The sequence below is a fragment of the Chroicocephalus ridibundus genome, chromosome 3 (genome assembly GCF_963924245.1).
Source record: "Chroicocephalus ridibundus chromosome 3, bChrRid1.1, whole genome shotgun sequence".
Classification (NCBI taxonomy): domain Eukaryota; kingdom Metazoa; phylum Chordata; class Aves; order Charadriiformes; family Laridae; genus Chroicocephalus; species Chroicocephalus ridibundus.
Genome location: NC_086286.1, coordinates 34,442,382 through 34,461,908, shown reverse-complemented (window position 1 = coordinate 34,461,908; position 19,527 = coordinate 34,442,382). Strand labels below are relative to the sequence as shown.

The window sequence follows — 19,527 nt, the reverse complement described above, 5'->3', positions numbered from 1 at the left end:
AAATAAAGCAACAATGCAATTTTGGAATTCCAAAGGCCTTTAGGAAAGCCTCTTAGTCATCTCATTCAAACCACACCTTCTGTCAACTTTAAACAAAGTTAAGACCTTTCAGCAAGATATCAATTTTAGATTTGACGTATTATTCCTTCCCTGCAACACTCACCAGCTGGCAGAGAAAAAAGGTGACAGCAGCGAGAATGAGAGACCAAGCTACCAAGCTCTGGGTACACATTTCTGGTGAGTGGGTGTGCTCAGCTGCCAGCACCGTGTTTGTGAGTCTCTCTCCTACCCTGTCAGGTACTAGACTAAGTTCCCTTCCTGTTCTGCACGCTAAACTCTGGTGTGAGAGACCAAACACTGTACGAGACTGAGCTCCTTCCTCCAAAGCTGTATTTGCTGTTGAAGACTACTTTACACGTGCTAGTAAAAGGGCGGTATCTTCCAGAAGTTTGTGCTGACAATCCCTGTGCTGTTCCTAGTCGTATGTTTTCCTGTCTAGATCTGTCACCCACCTTTCCCTACCTTTTACCTACTGGAAACTCAGATTCTCTAGTGAAGAGATCGTAACTTCATGAATCTGTAGGTGCTTTACCAGAAATAAGCAATAACTTGATAATATTCTGTGCATACTTAATATCGGATGCATTCAAGATCGGGGGGGGGGGGGGGGGGGGGAAGAGACACACAAAACTTTCACTTAACGACTTTCTGGCTCGTAAAGGCATAATAAAGCATGGACACACAAAAGTGGAAGATGCTAACCGTTTTATAAGCCAGTCCTAATGCTGGCTGCAAAAGGAGAGGTGAAGAGCAAGGAGAAGACAGTGAAATAACTCTCGCAAGCAACTCTTTGAAGTTATGACTTGTCACCCTGCTCCTTCACCACCTACTTATTTTGCGTGCGCCCAGGAAGTTTGCAGCACCCGTGGTAGCTTTCATTCCAATTAAGCAAGTTCGCAGGCAGAATGTGACAACATAGGTAATGATACATTGCTGTAAGCACATCCCAGAGCCACAAATGGGATCAAAAAGATCTGCAACAGCTCAGAAAACCTTACGTGCGACTTCAAGAGTGCAGAAAGGTGAAACTGAACTGAAAAGGCCAGGAAGGAATTATTAGCAAGCAGCAGATCAAAAACTCTGCACGTTTGAATACTCGTGTGCTTGGGCTCAGCTCACTGTAGAGGTACGGAACAGGGTTACAGCTTGCAATGCCTCTCACTCAATATCCTTCCCATTCCTGCCTCTTACCTCCTGCCACACAAGCACAAGAGCGTGGTTCAGAACAGCTAGCAAAAAATCTCTACAAACAAAACAAAAAAGTAAGCTATTCTGATGAACAATAACTATGACCTTGTTTCCACTAAAATATTTTGGGGACAGGGTGATAATTTAAAATAAAAGTTCTAAGTTACAATTAAAAAAATTAAGTAAATTGTAGCTGCATTTCATATTTTGATGTTAACTGTTTTCTGGTTTTTTTTTCATGGAAAGCTGTTAGGAGTTCATTTGTATTGCCATACTTATTGAAACATCCCTTCTAGATCAAAGTCCTTGTGTGGTAATGGAACAACAAAAAGAATAAAACCAAAACATTTCAAAATATTAGAGCAGAAGTGAATACTAGATGTCATTGTGTCAGGAAATATTGTCAAGGCTCAGAAGTTCTCCGAGGTTTTTGCTTGACATTTCAAAGCGACAACCCTTCTGCTCTTCCACACAATGAAAAATTTTAATATTTTCATCAGTTTAGACTTCTTCTGAAATCATAACTTCAGCCAACTTTAAAGCGCAGAGAACCTTAGACACATCCAGAACAATCCTATGTGGGCCAACACCTCACAACATTTAATCCTTACAAGAAGAAAGGCTTAAAGCCAACATTTAATGATTCACTTACAGTACAGTATTTTCTCATTTTCCTTGTACTGCATAAAAAAGAAGGGACAGGCTGTGAAACAGGCTAGAATGGCTACCTGCAAGAAAGTACTTTTCATTCGCTCATCCCTTAGAAAGTGGTAAATGGGTAGAAGTAGAAATAATTATGGTCCTCTAGTATGCTTTCACACAATGAAATCTATGATCATCTCAGTCATTCCCTCTATCCTAGCCATTTGGGAATAAAAGCCGGTGTAATGCAGGTCACCTGCACCACAGGTACAAAAATCCCAGCCTCTTCTTAAAACACTAGAATGAGTTTTCAGAGGAGCAGAAAAACTGATTCCAAGTTTTCTCGAGTTCCTGGTTATCTCCATAATAAGATGCCACCTTTGCTTTCCACAGAAGTTACCAGCCTGTAGGAGTCCAAGACCAGGAATCCCTCTCACCTTAATACAGCTATATCTTGTCGCCTCTGGAACTGCCACAGGAGACTGGGTAGCACAGTAGGGCAGGCACTTTATTCTCTGCTCATTCCATACTTGGAAATCTCCTATTAAATAAAAAACCCTCAAAAACAATAGCAGTATTTTTACATAATTTCAACCCTTAACAAAAGAAAAAAAAATCTCAACTCAGCATTACTATTTTCACCTGATCTCCACTTTAAAAAAACATTATCTATGATTTGGAGACTTTATTCTCCTCCTTAGAAATACTGAGCCATAGAAACTTCCCTGTTCATTCTCAATGCTATTCAGCTGAGTAATTTCTCTCTTTGTGGTTAAAGACCCTTTTTTTCTTTAAAGGTGGAAGAGGGGAATAGAAAATTTATAAACATAAAAATTACCCTCATCCCCCCCAAAATTTTAGTTTACTTTATAAGCAGCACATTCCTAACAGCTTCCAATCAGATAAGAAGAGCTGTGGCCATATAATTCAGGAAGGTGGAGGATCAGTAGCAAAGGAAGGTCTTGTTTCCAGTGAATGTCACAAACCAGGTAATATTCAAACGCAGAAAGCAGAAGGAAAGAACACAGTCAACACCTGCTTGTGATTAGATACTCCCAGATACTTCTCTGGGAGCCAACTGTGCCATGACATAACCAGCTTAATGCAATAGCCTATGCTGGAAGGATAATGCTCCAGTCAGATTTATGACAAGAGCAGATTTCTGCACCATGATGTAGAAACCTGAAGAAGTGTTCCCACAGAGACTGTAGACAAGGACACCTTTGTGCACCTGTCAGCAGAACTTCGATTTGATAGTGGAGTGATTCAAATGTTGAAATTACTTCTCACCGCATTCCAAATTTCAACATCCCTTGCCCTACACTTCTCTTGCGTTCTTGCGCCATCTAGTGGCTACTTGGAGGTTTTGTCTGAATTAGAAGTTCACAGACTGCAAAAGTTACATTACTGGACAGAAATAGAATGATTAAGATCAAATCAGTTTTAGGTTGGAAGGAAGCCCAACCATGAAGTCGATTCATTTAAACAAGAATCAGTAACACTGGGCACATCCAAGCATTTTTGAAATGTCATTTGGACTTACTAGCTCAATCGTAGAGAAATTAGAAAGCTAGCAACCCTCCACAAATGACTTCAGGCACAGTTTATGTTTCTTATTCCTATTAAAAATTAGTGGAGGTAGGAAACATCACTAATCACAAGTGAGACCACTGCTAGCATGCCCCAAATATAACTTCCAGAAACTGCTGCTACTCCTGATAAGAAGTTCAGTTCCTGTGGCATCTTAGTCCCTGGCTGCTATAGCAGGAACATCTTTTTTTTTTTTTTAAAAAAAGTATAAAAGTATTAAAGAATAGCAGCACACGAGATCAGCACAAGATTTGAAGAGTCCTCTTGATATCCATGACTAATCAGGATCCAGACAGTTACGGGCAGCTGTAGTCACAGTCCCACTGACTGTGGCGAGCTGAGCATCTCTTACTCCACCAGCTCCAACTAAAGGGGCTCTACCTGCCTAAGGGTTGCAGAAAGAAGGAAAAAAAGTCACTATCAAATAAGCTAGTACATATTACTTTTCCTGGCCTCACAAGGACAGCAATTCACACCCCTCCCAAAATAACAGAGTGTGAAAGACATACAAAACAACTCACAACATTACTGCAAGTATTAACGCAGTTGCCTTAGATGACAAGCCTGTACCTTTCCTCCGGACAATGAACTCAAATTTAGCTGGAACCAAAGTATCCAGGCTAATGTTAATGGCATTCAGTCCTGCCTCCTTCAGTCGGGGCAGCAATCTGGCTAAGTTGATCCCGTTGGTTGTGACAGCAATGGTTTTAAGCCCTTCTATCTTGTACAGTTGACCTAAGGAGATAAGAAGTAAAGAGAACACTTTAAAAGAAGTAATTCAACTGTAAGTTACACAGAAAACCCCAAAGAAGATTTGTGAAACAAACAAAAAAAAAAACTATCACTGAGGGTGTGAGGAAAACATGGACACTTCAGTGCTACAGCCTTCTTCCAGCTGTATTGGTTTAAGACACCCATTTTAGCACATATCCATTTCAAAATGTATGAAAGTTTATTGCAAGCAAAATTGGTTATAAAGAACACTGAAAATGCGCACTAATTTTGTTCTCCATTTCTTAAAGTAAATAGCTTCTCTATTGTTGGAAGAATGCCTCTGGTTTTGTTTGCCGCCCCTTCCTCAATCTTGCTTTGCAAACTGAATTCTGTGTTCTGCAACAATAAGCAGCAAGCCACCCCTTTCACACCTGGCACCTGAACTAGCTGCGTTTATCTAGTAACGTTTATCCTACCATGCTTCACCAAAAAGCAATTCTAACCCAGAGGTAGCCGCCAGCAGTAGTGACTTGAAACTGATGAAAGAAATACCACATATACTCCTAACTAAACAGAAAAAGGTCAATGTATTAGACCATTACAGAGAATCCAAGGCAACAACATGCAAGGGACAAAACACTTGCACTTGACAACTGAAGTATTTCCATTACCCACAGTGGTAGGCCAGTCAATTGAAGAGGGCTTATGCAAGACACTAAAAAGGGGCTAACAAAAGAAAACCACGTAAGAAACAGTTAATATAATGAGATAAAGATTTAGAAAATAGTTGCCTCCTCATAAGCCAAACGCAGAAATCCTCAGCATACCAGATCTCCAGAGGCAGGCTTTCAAACCTCCAGTTATCACTACAATAACAAATAGCAAAAACCCCTCATAAACCACTTGCAGAAGCACAGCCATGGCAAAGTAATTTTCTTATTTTCCCTCCTCCCTTCTTTCATAGCCTCCACCCTAATTAGTCGAGAAATATTTGAAGAACCCTTACTCTTGAGGCAGCTTTAATTACAGCACAAATATTTCATAGTTCCTTCTTCCCTCCCTATTTTACCTCTATTTGTCCACGTTGATAAGGGCTTTACTTCTGCTTTATCTCATTTCCCAGCTATTCACAAAGTATTCACCCTAAGCTGGGCCCAAAATTCCAGCATAGGACAAGCCAGGTCACACCAAAAATGCTGAAGTTTACAGCAGCAGCATTTTGCAACACGATTAGGAGCCCTGTAAAGACATTTGGAACCTGGGGCTGTAACGAAAGAGCAATCTTAACTAAGAACTAGATTTTTCTGGCCTTCACCTCCCAAAATCCTCCCCACTGACCAAGAATAACCTCTTCCTAGAGGACAAGTGCTACTGGCCCAAGTTTGATAAAAATTATTTAACACTAGCTACCACTAGCAGCCTAGTCTTTGTGAGAGCATAGGATACACACTATGGCCAGAGGACAGAGTAGGAACACCGCCACTTTTATTTACAGACTCAGAACACACAAACCTCCTAAAAGAGAAAAAAAAAAAGAGACTAGCTGCTATACAGGCTTCATTGCTAGAAACGTCAAATGCATAATGGCGTTGAATAAAGCCAAAGCCATGCTGCAGCCTAAAAGGGAAAAACTAAAAAAAGTAGCACCAGCTGATTAGGTCAGTTAGTGCAGGCAGCAGCTGCTATCAATGCATCAGACAGGACAAAATACAGGATGAGGCACTGGAAATACACTAATATGTGGAACCACCTGTAATAACAACTTGGATAGAAGCCAACTGTGAGAAATTAGAGATGGACAGTTAACATTAACGCCAACAGGTTAAAAAGAATAGATTAATACACTCTACCTCATTTGTGCAAGCTAAGAACAACAACATTTGCAGTTGCTTGGTTTCTTGACTTGTTGACCTCTAAATTCAAAAGGGATTAAAAAGATTTTGTAACTCACCTTGTACCCCTGTTAAGTCTGTTTGCTGACCTTTGGTCACTGCTTTAGCAACAATCATCACCAAAAGCAACAGATAAAACTATCAAGTAAAAAAGGAAACAGAACAGATGCTATAATTCAATAGCATGAAGCTAAAGGCTTGCATGTCAGGCTCAAGCCATCAGGTAAGCCCTTTTACATTTACTCTTTCCTTTAGGATCAGGAACATCTTGTAAAATAGACAAGTTTCTTACATATTCTCCTCCAATCATTTCCTCAATTGTACTTCCCCTGATTAAGTCCAGAAAAGGTATGTGTATCTCCTATTACATGAGTTAACAAGTCTGCCCTGCACCACTTCACTCTTGAAATGTGTATGTTGCTATAAAAACTCATCCAAACCATCTGTCCCCTACCCCATGAAAAATTATTTTGTCAGTGGAGATGTGTACTTCTCAGACTATTAATAACAAGGAGCCATCACACAGTTTATATCCAGTGCTAATTTAAACTAAAGTATCCCAAAGGAGACTGATCCTATATTCTACTATCAGTTGGCTTCAGAAAAGTCTAAAACATGTTTTCGGCAGTCCCCAGGACACGATTTAGCTTTCAGCAAGTGTTAGTTGCAGAGTCATAGTTTATAGAATCATAGAATGGTTTGTGTTGGAAGGGACCTTAAAGATCATCTAGTTCCAACCCCCTGCCGTGGGCAGGGACACCTCCCACTAGACCAGGCTGCTCAAAGGCCCATCCAGCCTGGCCTTGAACACCTCCAGGGATGGGGCATCCACAACCTCCCTGGGTAACCTGTTCCAATGTGAATGTGTATGTGAACACCTTAAAAGAAGGTTTGAAATAATCTAAAGAACTTGAGCAGGTCTCTGAATAACATACTCTCCTACAGTAGCTTCAAATCACATTTGTTCATTGAAAAAATAAAAAGGCTTGAGCATTAGAGACAGTAATCCAGCATTAATATTTTTGAACTTCATTGGTATTTCACAGACCATTTATGCTTAAGAGAAAGGTTTGCTGAAAACAAACCTAACTTGAATCTCAATCCTATTCAGCATCTGAGATATTGTAGCCAGCTTCTACAAACCATCTAGAAATCCAGATCAACTTTATCCAAGCCCAAACCAGTGCATTGTGCTAAGATGGCTTCAATAGAGGTGCCTAACTCAAATTCTGCAGAAAACATTTTTGAGATTGTTTTCCCTTCAGTGAGTTTTCCTGCAGTTGTTACATGTGATCTACTTAACTTTGAGACTTTTGTCTTGATCCCAAAGTTGTGCACCATAAAGTAACACCAAAACCTGAGAAGATAAAAAGCGTTTACAGACTTAATTTGCTAATTTTCAATATGCCTTAGAAAAAAGAATTCAGTCAGGCTAATACAAATTCATGACAGAATGAACTAATGCAACAGGACAATCATCTTAACATCCATTACCTTTACCCCAAGTTCACTACTATTGTCATCCATTAAAACGATCGCTATGAATCTGTCAAAGTTCATCTGTGAACAAGAACACTGGCAGAATAATGAAAGCCCAGTGGTTCAGAGATCCAACTCCATCCTTCCACCACAGAAATAAACCTTTGAGAATTCTATCACCACAGTAAAACACCAAAAAAAAAAAATTAATCTTTCTATCCTTCCAATACCAATACTTCAGAATTGCAGCAATACGGTAATTATTTTGCAGTGATCTGGCTACTCAACTTTTACCCTTGGCATCAAAGTAGCTGTGTTGAGTACAAAAAGCCATCAGCTACTACAGATAAATCAAAAAAGGTGCAAGAAAGGAAAGAGAGTTCTGCATTGAACTGATGACATTGGCACGTAAATGATTTAAAATCAACAATGCTATATGCTGAACTCTAAAGCTAGGTTGTATTTTAAAATACAACCTATTCTATAAATCTGCTCCCCTTTTGGCTGGCGAAAGCCAGCTAAAAATACCTATTATTACTAGAAACGGATAATGTTTTCTTGAAAGAAAAAGGTCTCTTGAAAGGCACGCAGTGCTCTCAATCCTAAATAAAAAATAACCTGTCGTACATGGGTAAAATGCCCTAGAGAATGGTATTCCAGAGTTCCAAAAAGATGAAGTTAGTGCAGTTTCAGGACTCCTTACAATCAAGGTTCAAGGAGACCCAAGCCAGCTCACTCTAGCCATACCTTTTACAGCTATAAACAGTTCAGTTCTACATGCTACACGGCTTTGCTGCTTCCTTTGGAAAAGGCCGTAAAGGTCTTCCAAATCCTGAACAAAATAGAGTGGAAGAAGAGACCTGCTGTTTTCTGCACTAAAAGCTCAGTGTATCACTAGGCAGTTACTCTACTTCTAAAGAACTTCATCTTCCATATTAACATTTTCTTATGTTCAGTACTTCTAAGAGTATATGTGCAGAAACAGACAAGTTCAGATGCCAACAATCCACGAAAGTACACCCACCTACATAGCCTAATTTAATATATTGCCACTACACAAAGCTCTTGTAATGTCCATAACATACGAGGCTTTCGACAGGGGGAAAAAAACCCCACCTGGCTCAAGAAAAAAAACCAAGCACAATCAGTCAACACAACAGCAATTGAAGGATAGACTTCTTCCATTGAAATAACAGCCTTCATCAATAACTGTAAAAACATAGCCATTTACACCATTCCTTATTAAACAAAGATAAGCAAATGACATCTGTTGTCAAGGAACCAAAAAAAAGAAAAAGCCACATCCCCCCAAAAATCCAAAAGAAAACCTGTTTTGTTTGTAAGCACATTATCAGCTTTTCCTCCACCGTGAGGAGTTGTTCACATCAATTCTTGATTTTTCACCCCAAGGCTGCATTATTGTAAACTATTATAGTAGATGTTGAATATGAAGACAATGCTAAGTTCGGTTGTTATAGCATGAAGTTCCATCCAAGCAGAAGAACAGAAATGGAAGTTTTCTGAAAGGAAGTATCCTGCACTTCACAATGTTGGGAAAAAGCACTGTCATTTCATGTATAATTATTCTTCAGGTTGTTGGATTATACTAGTAGATAGTTATAAGCAAGTTCTTGGATCAATATATAACAAGTTTGCAACACAGTGTACTTATTGGGAACTCACCCACAATATCAACCACATCAGGTCGGATAAGTGGCTCTCCTCCCGTCAGCCGGATCTTGTCCACACCTTCTTTCACAAACAGTCTAGCTAGACTGATTATCTCCTGAGCAGTAAGTAGCTCTGATTTAGGGGTCAACTGAACACCTTCTTCTGGCATACAATACTGACCTGAAACAAAGAATGCAGAAATACACGGGAAAAAATAACCAGCAGCAGTTAATATAATATTGATAGGAAAAATGCACCAAGTGCAACTTTCTTTAATGGATGTCAAATGACTCTGCTTTTCCGAAATACAGATAAGACCATACACCAAGTCTTACAACCCATCTCCTGTTTTCCTTCAAAAGAAAACCTAAGACTGATTTGATTGGTCTCAAAATTACAGTGGATCTACTTTGAAGGAAAAGCTGATCTTATTTCTATCTAATCTGCACTCAAACAGAGCCACCAAACTGAACTGGCAAGTACTGGAACATTGCCACAAATTTTGCAGATGTAATTGTGGCAATACCTAGGTACGAGCACTCATGCTTATCACACGCTTTGGCTATGGTATACAAACATCCACAAGCATCATCATTCAAACCACACCTGTCCCTCCCACCAGTCTCTGGCACATCCCTAAGGCTTGCTCCTGCTTCCCCATCCCCACAGCAACTCAGCCCCAAATCAGTCTTCGACTACCCTTAACCCTTACTTTGCGAAGACAAGAAACAGCACAGCGCCAACACAGCAGTAAGTACCCTAGCACAATTCTTGGCCTTTGCACTACTGGTGTATAAAAGCTTTCTGCAAGAAACAAGCAGACACTTACACCTGAGGTTGCATTTCTCAGTCAAAGAAATGCGCAGGTAGTTGTGCTGACGCCCAAAGCTGTCCGTCAAAAAAGCCGAGAAGGGCGCAGCATGTTCCAGTAGAAAGCGTCTTCCTCCTGAGCTTTGCAATTCCTGTAAGGAAAAAACAAGCATTTGAATAGTTATTCTCACTACCAACTTGTTGTTTAAATATTAACTTCGAACTCAAATGATAATTATTCTTCCATTTTTCCCCACAGGGACAGCAGCACAAGAAAAAAACATGACTTGTCTTTATGGTCAAACCTGGCTGTTTAGTGATTATTTTTCACACCCTTCTTAATTCCACAGAACTGTACTACAATTTTCACTGTGCGTTTGAAGATATAGCCACAGGTGCTTCAGGCTTTTTGTGCAAATAGCAGGCAGCTTTTTTTTCAATTGTTCAATTTTCAATTTTTCTTCACTTTCCAGAATCAATGATCCAGGACCACCCAATCCCACTGCAGCCTCAAGATAAATGAAACCATATAGAAGGGTGCCTGCACTTCAGTACACGAGAACTAAAAGCTGATGAAACTCTGCATCTCTGCTTGTGTCCCCACCAACTTTCATATGCAAGATATAACATTCTGTTAATAGCAAAACCAAATTATTGGCGTGTACAATTATGTTTCATGATGTCTCCTTCAAGAATATTTCCAACAAGCTGTTCTTGTCCAAATCCATACAACAGAATACTTCCAAAAAGCTTGTCTCAGATAAAATATGATAAATAATAAAGGGCACAGTGGGACTGGAAGAGAAATGCATGATCTTGAACACTCCACCTGTTCAAGCCTGCATAAAAAGATTCATAATTTTAATAACATATTTATTAACTGTCATGAAATGAAGTGAATATTAAAAGTGATTTCTATTTACAATTTTTGGGTTTTTTAAAGCACAGTGTAATGTATTCTAGAACAACACAGTTTTCAGGAAGTACTGAGCATTTGCCCTCCAGAATGAGGGCTGATCACTTTAGGTGTTAAAAGAAATATGCCAAATTAGTAGTTGTTACTGGAAACAAATACAGTTCAAGTTCATAGCAAGCATCTTTAAAACATCACTACTTTAAAACATCACTAACCAGAACAGTATTGGTTATAGCAAGGTCTAAACACAGGGAGTCCCACCGCCATTAGCTCATGACTTTCAAATTACCATGTTATATCTCTATTTTTCTATACCTATAAAACACAGCTGAAACCACTCTGCTACTTTTGGAAAATATTTCAATACCTTAAGTGAAACATGCAGTACCTGAACCAACTCTTATCACAATACTACAGAGAAGCAAAAGTTTACAAACATACTTTAATCAGCTGGTGGGCATTTGGTTCAGGCACTGCATGCAAACAACTTCACCCAGACCCTGTCAAGTGTGGTGCCTTTTCATCTACTATATCACAATTAACATTTTATAGGAGGCCAATTTAATAACTCTGACAGAGGCCAGCTGCACAGAATCACAAAACAGAACAGAGAAAACAGAATCAAAATAATTTAAGGAATTACCCTCACTGTGTCCTTGTTAGTTAGCCACATACAGACACTTAATAGCCAGCTAAGAAAACCGGAAGAAAGCTAAAGGATTCCTGGACATACAGTGAACTTCATCTCCATTGAAAGAGCACATACAAAACCATTTCTGGATACATCAGGTTCCAAAAGCTAAAAAAAGTGAGGCGTGGGGTGGCATGGGGAAACCATCTGCAGAATTGTGCCTCAAGTCAAAATGGTGCTGGCTTGTCTTGGTAGCTGCAGCAGGCAAAGGATTAAAAAAAGTCTTCACTTAAATTTAAGATGCAGAATGAGGAACCGGACAAAATGACACATTAGCTAGTATTCAAACTGCTTAAATAAGCAAAAGTCAAGATTTCCATCTAGTGAAAAACAGACCTGTGAAATCTCCAGACACACTAAAATTGGCATGTATGGGACAACGCCAAGGGACTGGGCAGAAACACACAGAGCCGTGGCCATCATATCCCTGGCTCTGGTCATCACTAGTAACCACAGGAGTTAATCCTGCATGGTATTTCAAAACAGCCCTTGCAAGAAGTCTGGAAAATGGTCAGCTAAAATGTTAAAACAACCCAGGTACGCGTCCTCAAAACATTTTATTCTGAATGCATTTGTAAGAAAGATTTGGGGGTGGGTGGAAGACAGAGAGGACACCCTCAGTGACCAGATCAGCCAGACAGCAAAGGTTATCTGGGGAAAGGCCCAGCTTCAGCCATCAACAGCTGCAGCAATTTCAACTCCAGCTGTGCTAACACCACAGCTGCTGCTAAACTTATAAGCAGGAGCAGTCTTTCTTGGCAGCACGATCTTTCCACTAGCTTTTAAACAATCCACTACGCTTCTTGATCCAAACAGCCTCGTGGTTCGATAAGGTGGTCTCGGAGAACATCCCTGGCAGTGGAGGGTTAGAGAAGATACAGCAGACACAAAGTGGCTGCTTCAAAGCCCAGAGCGCATCTGTTTGCCCCTGATAAACACGCAGCACTAGTTTCCATGTAATTGCTTTTCCGCCAGAAGAAAGCAATCTCTTTCAGTTTCTGTTTTGTAGGGTAGCCACAACAGCAGCGGGATAAGGGGCACAAGGCCAGCCCTCCCCAGGCCTGGCCTTCCCTGCCTGCAGCACCAAAGGTGGAAAGGTGGCCAGCCCTCTGCAGCCACGGGTGCTGCTCACGCTCACACTCCCTCTTCTCCAGCCTGCACAGGCAGGGCAAGTTGCCTGGTTTTTGATCCTCCCCGGAGAAACGCTCCTCCAGCCTGCACACCTCGGGTTGTTTGTGAGCTCTGCACAGCTTTAGTCTACCCCAAGAAATCCCAATTTGGGAGCTTGCCGTGTTAGCAATGCTGGCTCTGTTGCTCTTAGTGTGAGAGTTTCTCAGAATACAAGCACGGTATAAGTCAAAGAGCTCACCTAAATATCCAGACTTCATTTCTGCTTCTTCCCAGTTAGAAAACTCAACCCTGAACAGACTAAATCTGAAAATATTTTAAATAATGCCAAACTCAGAAAAAACACAACACAGAAGTATTTTTTTCTTGAAAACTGGACTGCTTTCCAGCCTGGTGGGGTTTCTGACATTCTCTTTCCTATTATTTTGCAAAGGTGTTCACATTTGAGAGGGAAAGCACTCCCATGCTTATTAAAATTGTTTTAGCCCTTCTTGTAGGACCACTCCTCTCCTGTTTCTTTCTCAATAACTGATTTTTGCACCTTTTCAGGATCAGGCTTCCTTACCCACTGCACTTGAAGACAGAACAGTACAAACCTCCTGCCTCCCCATTAGAGTGGGCATTACGAGGATGGAAAGAAGTGAAGTAGTCCTCACTGACAGAAAGGAGGCAAGAGAGGGAGACTTTAATGACTGTATGTAATGGATGCCAAAACTGCATACTTTCAAGGACAATAATATGCTTAAAGTAATTTCCTGTTTTCAGGAAGGAGCCACCACTGGAGTGGGACACAGGAGACAATGGTTCTGTTCCTGGTCTGACATCCACCTGTGCGGCTGTTAGAGGCAAGGAAGCTAAAGAAAGAGGACTTACTGCAGGAATAATATTGCCCTTCATTAATTACTCTGAAGTGAACTGTCAAGAAGCAGTATTAAAAGAACAGGCACTCAGCAAGCACTTGGTGTCAATATACTTTAAAGCTCCTGTTGGAAGTAACTAACTTTTGCTCTCTTGCTGTAAAATAGTGGGTGTTGGGCTTGGGGAAAAGAAAAAAAAGTTTTCAGAGCGACTAGAGCTTCTTTCCATCAACTTCTTGTTGCATACAGAGATGGGTTTGTCTGGGAGGGACGAATGACTGGAGGTGGAATTTTTAAGATCTTAGTTCAGTTTCTATCCAGTTTGATGTCAGCAAGGAGGAATTAGGAAACACTCATGAGAAGTTCAGTAGCATCAGCTTGAGCTGCAGTGGGAGCAGATCCTGTATTACCAAAACTGCCACTGCACCCAGCACTGACTCATATTTTTATCAACAGAGAAGGCCAAATACAAGAGATGGAAACTCAGCTGTCTTCCTCAGGGCAAGGATGAAGCACTCTCTCAGGTAGTCGTGTAAGTAGAATTTTCTGAAGTAGAAGAAAATGGTGAGGTTGGACCTAGTCACTTGCAGCCTGTGTGAGAGCTATCAGAGCAGACAGAGAGCAAAAGCTGCTTGCTACAATTCCCAGGCTACAGGGAAAAGGTTATTCAGTTCCCTGCAGTTGGAAAAAATGAGTGGTTGTTGGTATTTTAATGTATGAATGCCCAATCACATAACTTTTTCACTCAAAAGGGATGGTTATAATCCCCAAGTCCCCACTCTCCTCTCTCTATAGTTGACAGAAGACACTTCTGCACATCGGAGGAGCACGTCCTGTCACACAGTGTGCTTTATCTGATCCATGAAAAAACAGTCTCACTCTCTGGGCTGTCAATCCCGTGTTCTATACTAGTGCTGAAAGAATGAGAGCTTAGATGACTGCACCTAGCAGCTATAGTTTGACAAGCTGTCAACCCTTCAGACCTGCCAATTCACCTGCGATTTCCAGGAGAACTCTTCTAACAACACAAAAAAAATTGGAAGCTGTCACCAGGGGTATTAATAACCACCAGGAACACCACAAACTGACAGATACTGGAAAGGCTCAGTTAAACACAAGGGGGAAGAGAACAGAGCTCTTATCTATTTAGCAAGCTGAAGACTGAGTACTATACTTGCTCTATCCTTCCACCGTCATCTTATCCCCAGTGATATTTGTGCACTATGAATCAGTAATGCTTGCAAACACTTCTTCTGCACAGGCCTCAGGGACCACCACAACCTTATATGCATATGATGCTGTTCATGCTCCTGCACCCTCTGGCTCTTTCAGCTCCTGCAATCCTGTTGGGTTTGTGCAGCAGTGCTGCCGCTTCACTGTAGTGCCTAACGCTGCTGTGCCAGCATCACGGACACAACTCAGCAAAAGCTCTTCTGTTTTATGTCTCACCTTTAATACCCCAGTCTGTAGGGAAGCGGTGACATAGCGTCCTTGTTCAACCTGGAAATTAGACAACCACAGAGGCTGAAATGGGTCTAAATAGGCCAAGTGCCAGAATGAGGTCTGAGCTGAGAAGTCCAAGACAAATGTTTTTCTGAGGGCTCAGCAGCTGCTGCCCAACATTTGACCCCAAACAGCATGCTACAGTTCTGGTTGCTGGCACAGACAGCACTGCTCAAGGACTTTGACCAGCTACCCACAAAATGGAGCTCCAGGACACAGAGAGTTTCAGACATGACTGGCCAAGAATAAGGGCCATACAAGGTCTTTCTGGACAAGCTGGGCTCTCCCTTTTATCCCAGTGGCGAAGACTTCATTGAGGCCACAGAAAGTTTCAGCTGGTTATGTTTGAATTACAGCATCTACATGGACAGATGGAGGAAGCTGAAATAAAACTTTGTATCAGGCTACAGAAGACCTTTACTGGAAATGATACATCTACAGCAGGATAAAATTTAAAAAAAAAAAATAAAAATGCTCATTTCCTCAATGTTATTGCTTTCAAGCCTCACTATCTTAAGAGTCCTCTCACAGACTTCCTTTGTTTCAAAGAGCTGGGGGTTTTGCTCGTAAACTTCCAGCTTACAATAAAATAAAATATGGACATGTATCATCATGTGTACAAGATGGCATCAGACTTTGCTTTGTGAACTGTGAATTTGCCAAGAAATGCTTGTACAGGACCAAGCAACCATGAAAACGTTGCTTTCAGAGTGCTTGTTGCTACCTGCCCCTACCTAGTCTTAGAAAAAGGGCCTCCACCCTGCGCACATCCCTGAGACTGATAACTGTATCTTAAATACTAAGATACAAACAAAAGGCTCAAACAGGTGGACTAACCAGTCCAATAATAAGCCGATCGAGTTCTGGGTTTTATTTCTAAACAATTTAGGATCAGCTTCCCACGTATATTTGATTTCACCTCCAAAATGGACATGCCTCAGATTTGCCCAGTCAGGTTATCTGGTCAATATAATTTCATTTCTATAAATACATTAATTTTCACCACATATTTCACATAGAGAACATTATAAGGACTTAGTGGACATCCAAAACGTGAACAAAAGCTATTAAGTGTTTCTGCTGAAGGGAGCCCCTTACCAAGCATTCATAGACAGTATTATGACAGAGCGCAAATGCAGGATACAGAATGGGTAGCATCCACACAGACATTCTCCAACTGTCTCAAAAACCAGCATTAGGAACAGGCTAAAAATGCCATAAGTTGGACATAAGTTCACTACACAATTCCAACACAGCAGCTGTACCGACCCCACTGTTTGTCACCTAACCCAAAGAGTTACAACGGATGGCCTTGGACACAGACTTTTAGTCGTCTCCTGAAGCTCCCGAGTTACAGAGTTCTTCCTTCCACATCTGGAATGACTGTTTTAAAAGGGGATGAAATACAGAGTCTAGTGCTCTCTTCTCCCCTTTGCACCCCCCACACCCAACTGAAATATCATGAAACTAAACAGAACCCATGAATATTTTCAGATCCAACCTAGAAGACAGTCAAGCAGTTTTCACAATTGTTTTGAATGTTTGAACATCCTGTAATCTGAAAGCACGTTTCACTGTCCCCTATAGCTGTAATGCTAATTGCTCCTCTCTACAGATGAATCCCAGGAGAGACCGAGAACAGAAAGCAGCAATGAGTATATTATCACTGCATATTTGCTAAGTTTGCACTGTCTTTGCTTTTGCATTAGCTTGCTTCTCAGGCCCTGCCGGGTATCAGCCAGAGCCCCAGCACACTTGTCACAGTTACTATGCCACACGCACAAATCACCCATCCCACTCTTCCAACCACTGTGGCTTTCGTCCCCTAAGGGAATAGGGTTTTCAGAGATGGATGGTGTAATCAAGCTCTCTCAAAAGTATTCCTGAATGTACGTTAGAACTACTCTATTTACAGAAAGTAGTTAAAAGTAATTCTGATCAGAATTTATGAAAAAGTACATAGTTGGGGGGGGGGGGGGGGGGAGGAGAAACTTAATGACTTTTCTAGATTCGCAAGCCAAGTAAGGATTCAATAAAGCAAAGCACAAATCTATTTGACTTTCTGTAAATAAGTAAGTGGTCGTGAATGCATTCAATTCTGGCAACACAAAAACCGTCACTACTAGCTTTAGCTTAGTTCCTGCTTGTTAAAGCCAGCCATGCATTTGCAAGTTAATCGATAAATCATGTCCCAGCTGGGATTACTCTTCATGTCATGCCCTATTTCTGATAGGCAGTTGCAGAACCTTTGCCTTTCTGTGCAGCGTTTTCTCCTGCATTTGGACACCAAGAGACCGAATCCACCTGGGGGATGGAAAGTTAAACAAGGAGGACCTAGATCTGGAGAACACCTGTGTTAATTTCACGCCAGTCCCGGAACAAAACAGGTTCACTGCAAAGGTCACGTGACCATCGGGAGCACAACCACCGAAAGCTGCCAAAACCACCTGGTTTTGATCTAGGCAGATGAAATGCCGCTGTGTAATCTCTCTTTTGACCGGGAAGGAGCACAGAACTGGTTCAGTCCAAGAGACCGAACCTCCTACTTACTTTCAAACTAAAGGTGACAGTTCAATAAAGTAATGACACAGAATTATATTATGCGTTTTGCTGACTCCCCTCCACACACACGCACACACCATCAAGTCACGTTGGCCGTACAAATTACCTACCGCTCTGGGACAGGTCGCAAAATTAAGTATTTCTATCAGAAAGCAGGAGGCAGTTTCGCTTCCCCTCCCCGCCCGCTCCCCCCCATCCCGCCCTCGGCTGCATGCCGAACCCCTGCGCTGCAGGCGATCCCGGCAGGGGAACCCCCCCCGGGCCAAGCCTGGCTCACCACGGCCACCCCTCCACAAACTACCTCTCCTTAATTTCAAGAGCAAGGCACCGGCCCGGAACTCAAAACCCCACACACGACCTCCGGCGGCCGCACGCCTCCCAAGCCGCGTCCCCCGCCCCTCACCCCCCGCCGGCCCCAAACCCTCCACTCGCCCGGCCTCGCCTGGCAGCCCTCCCCCCGGCCGGTCCCCTCAGCGCCCCCCGCCCCAGCTCACCTGAGCCGCGGCAGAGGGAGCCCTCACCGGCGCCCCGGAGCTGCAGGAGCGGCCCGGGGCTGCCCCGACCGCCCCACGCAGGAGCGCGGAGCCGCCGCGCCGCCCCCAGCCCGCCGCCGCCACCGCCATGGGACCCGCCGGCCCCTGACACGCGGGGGGCTGCAGCGCCGCCGCCGCCAACCTCGCACCGTCACGCCGGGGGAGGCGGGGAGGCAGCCAATCAGAGCGGCCGCAGGTGCGGCTGTGCACGGCGGGAGTTGTAGTCCGCTCTCCTCAGGCGGGAGAGCGGGAGCCGCCGTCACCCGCGGCCCGCAGGTCGCCTCGCCAGCGGCGCGCCCTCATGGGGCAGGGGCTCTGGGCAGCTCCTGCGAGCCTCGCGTCCCTCAGCAGCAAGGGGGAAAGCTGCGCTGTCAGACTTTGTGGTCTGCTTTCCCCCACCCGTGCCTCGGCCCTCTGAAAGCCAGGTGTAGAGCCCGAGGCCTGCAGGCCAGCCGTGGCACCCAGCTGCCTTCGAGGGAAATGAGGGCCCTGAAGGGCTCACACACGGGGTACGTGGCCTGGCAGGGGTGGGCAGAGGTGCAGGAAACACGGTTATCCTCAGCTGGCAAACATTTCTGGTGGAAACGACAACTTCAACTTCAGTCTTGCCCCAGTTTCCAGTAAAATCTGTAAAACGTCAGATGATGGACATAGGAACTAAATGGGTCATAATGGGCCTTATGGGGCAAAATAAAACAATATTTCAGTTTTCCGGCCTAATATACTTTGCCCTGCACTCCCAGTGTTTCACATACAATGGGCCTTATGGCAAAACATCTGGTGGCCCACCCACTGTCCACCTCCCTGTGGGCAATGGGTCTGCAAAGCATGGTTGCCTGTTGCTGAGCTGAACTTGAGGCACTTGTTCTGAACCCATTTCACACATGAAAGGAGCCTTGGGTGCCCAAAGGTTCCCTGGATCCCGTTCCCCAAATCATGTCAGCTACTCTTCCAAAAGACACGTGTTTCACTAAATGACTTTTATTGCTCTTAGCCTTGGAACTGTGCAGCTGTTGTATTGCTGTAGCTGATAAGAGTAAAACCTTTATACATCCTGCTGCTTCTATGATAACTCTTCCAGTTAAAAGAATTTTGTTTTCTCTTACCAAATTGCTGTGTCAGGGGTATTTGCATTTGCAACTAATGGTTGCAAAACCATTAATGATACTCTGCACAGTCTTAATCCTTTAGTGTTTGACTTGTGCAGTACTTCTTGATGTGTGAGTAACTGGGCCTTATAATTGCTTGTAACTGGGCCTTATAATTGCTTGTGTCAGCCATTATTTCAAGA

General features: G+C 42.8%; 1 protein-coding gene across 1 annotated transcript in view; it reads right to left on the bottom strand.

The window, feature by feature from the left end:
- The window catches only part of MOCS1 (molybdenum cofactor synthesis 1), a 32,195-nt gene extending 13,804 nt beyond the window's left edge, over positions 1 to 18,391 (bottom strand). The window contains 4 exon segments of the mRNA XM_063328680.1: positions 4,051 to 4,215; positions 9,249 to 9,416; positions 10,066 to 10,198; positions 18,198 to 18,391. Coding sequence (XP_063184750.1) covers positions 4,051 to 4,215; positions 9,249 to 9,416; positions 10,066 to 10,198; positions 18,198 to 18,326 — 595 coding nt within the window. The 5' untranslated portion in view covers positions 18,327 to 18,391.
- Positions 18,392 to 19,527: the final 1,136 nt, after the last annotated feature.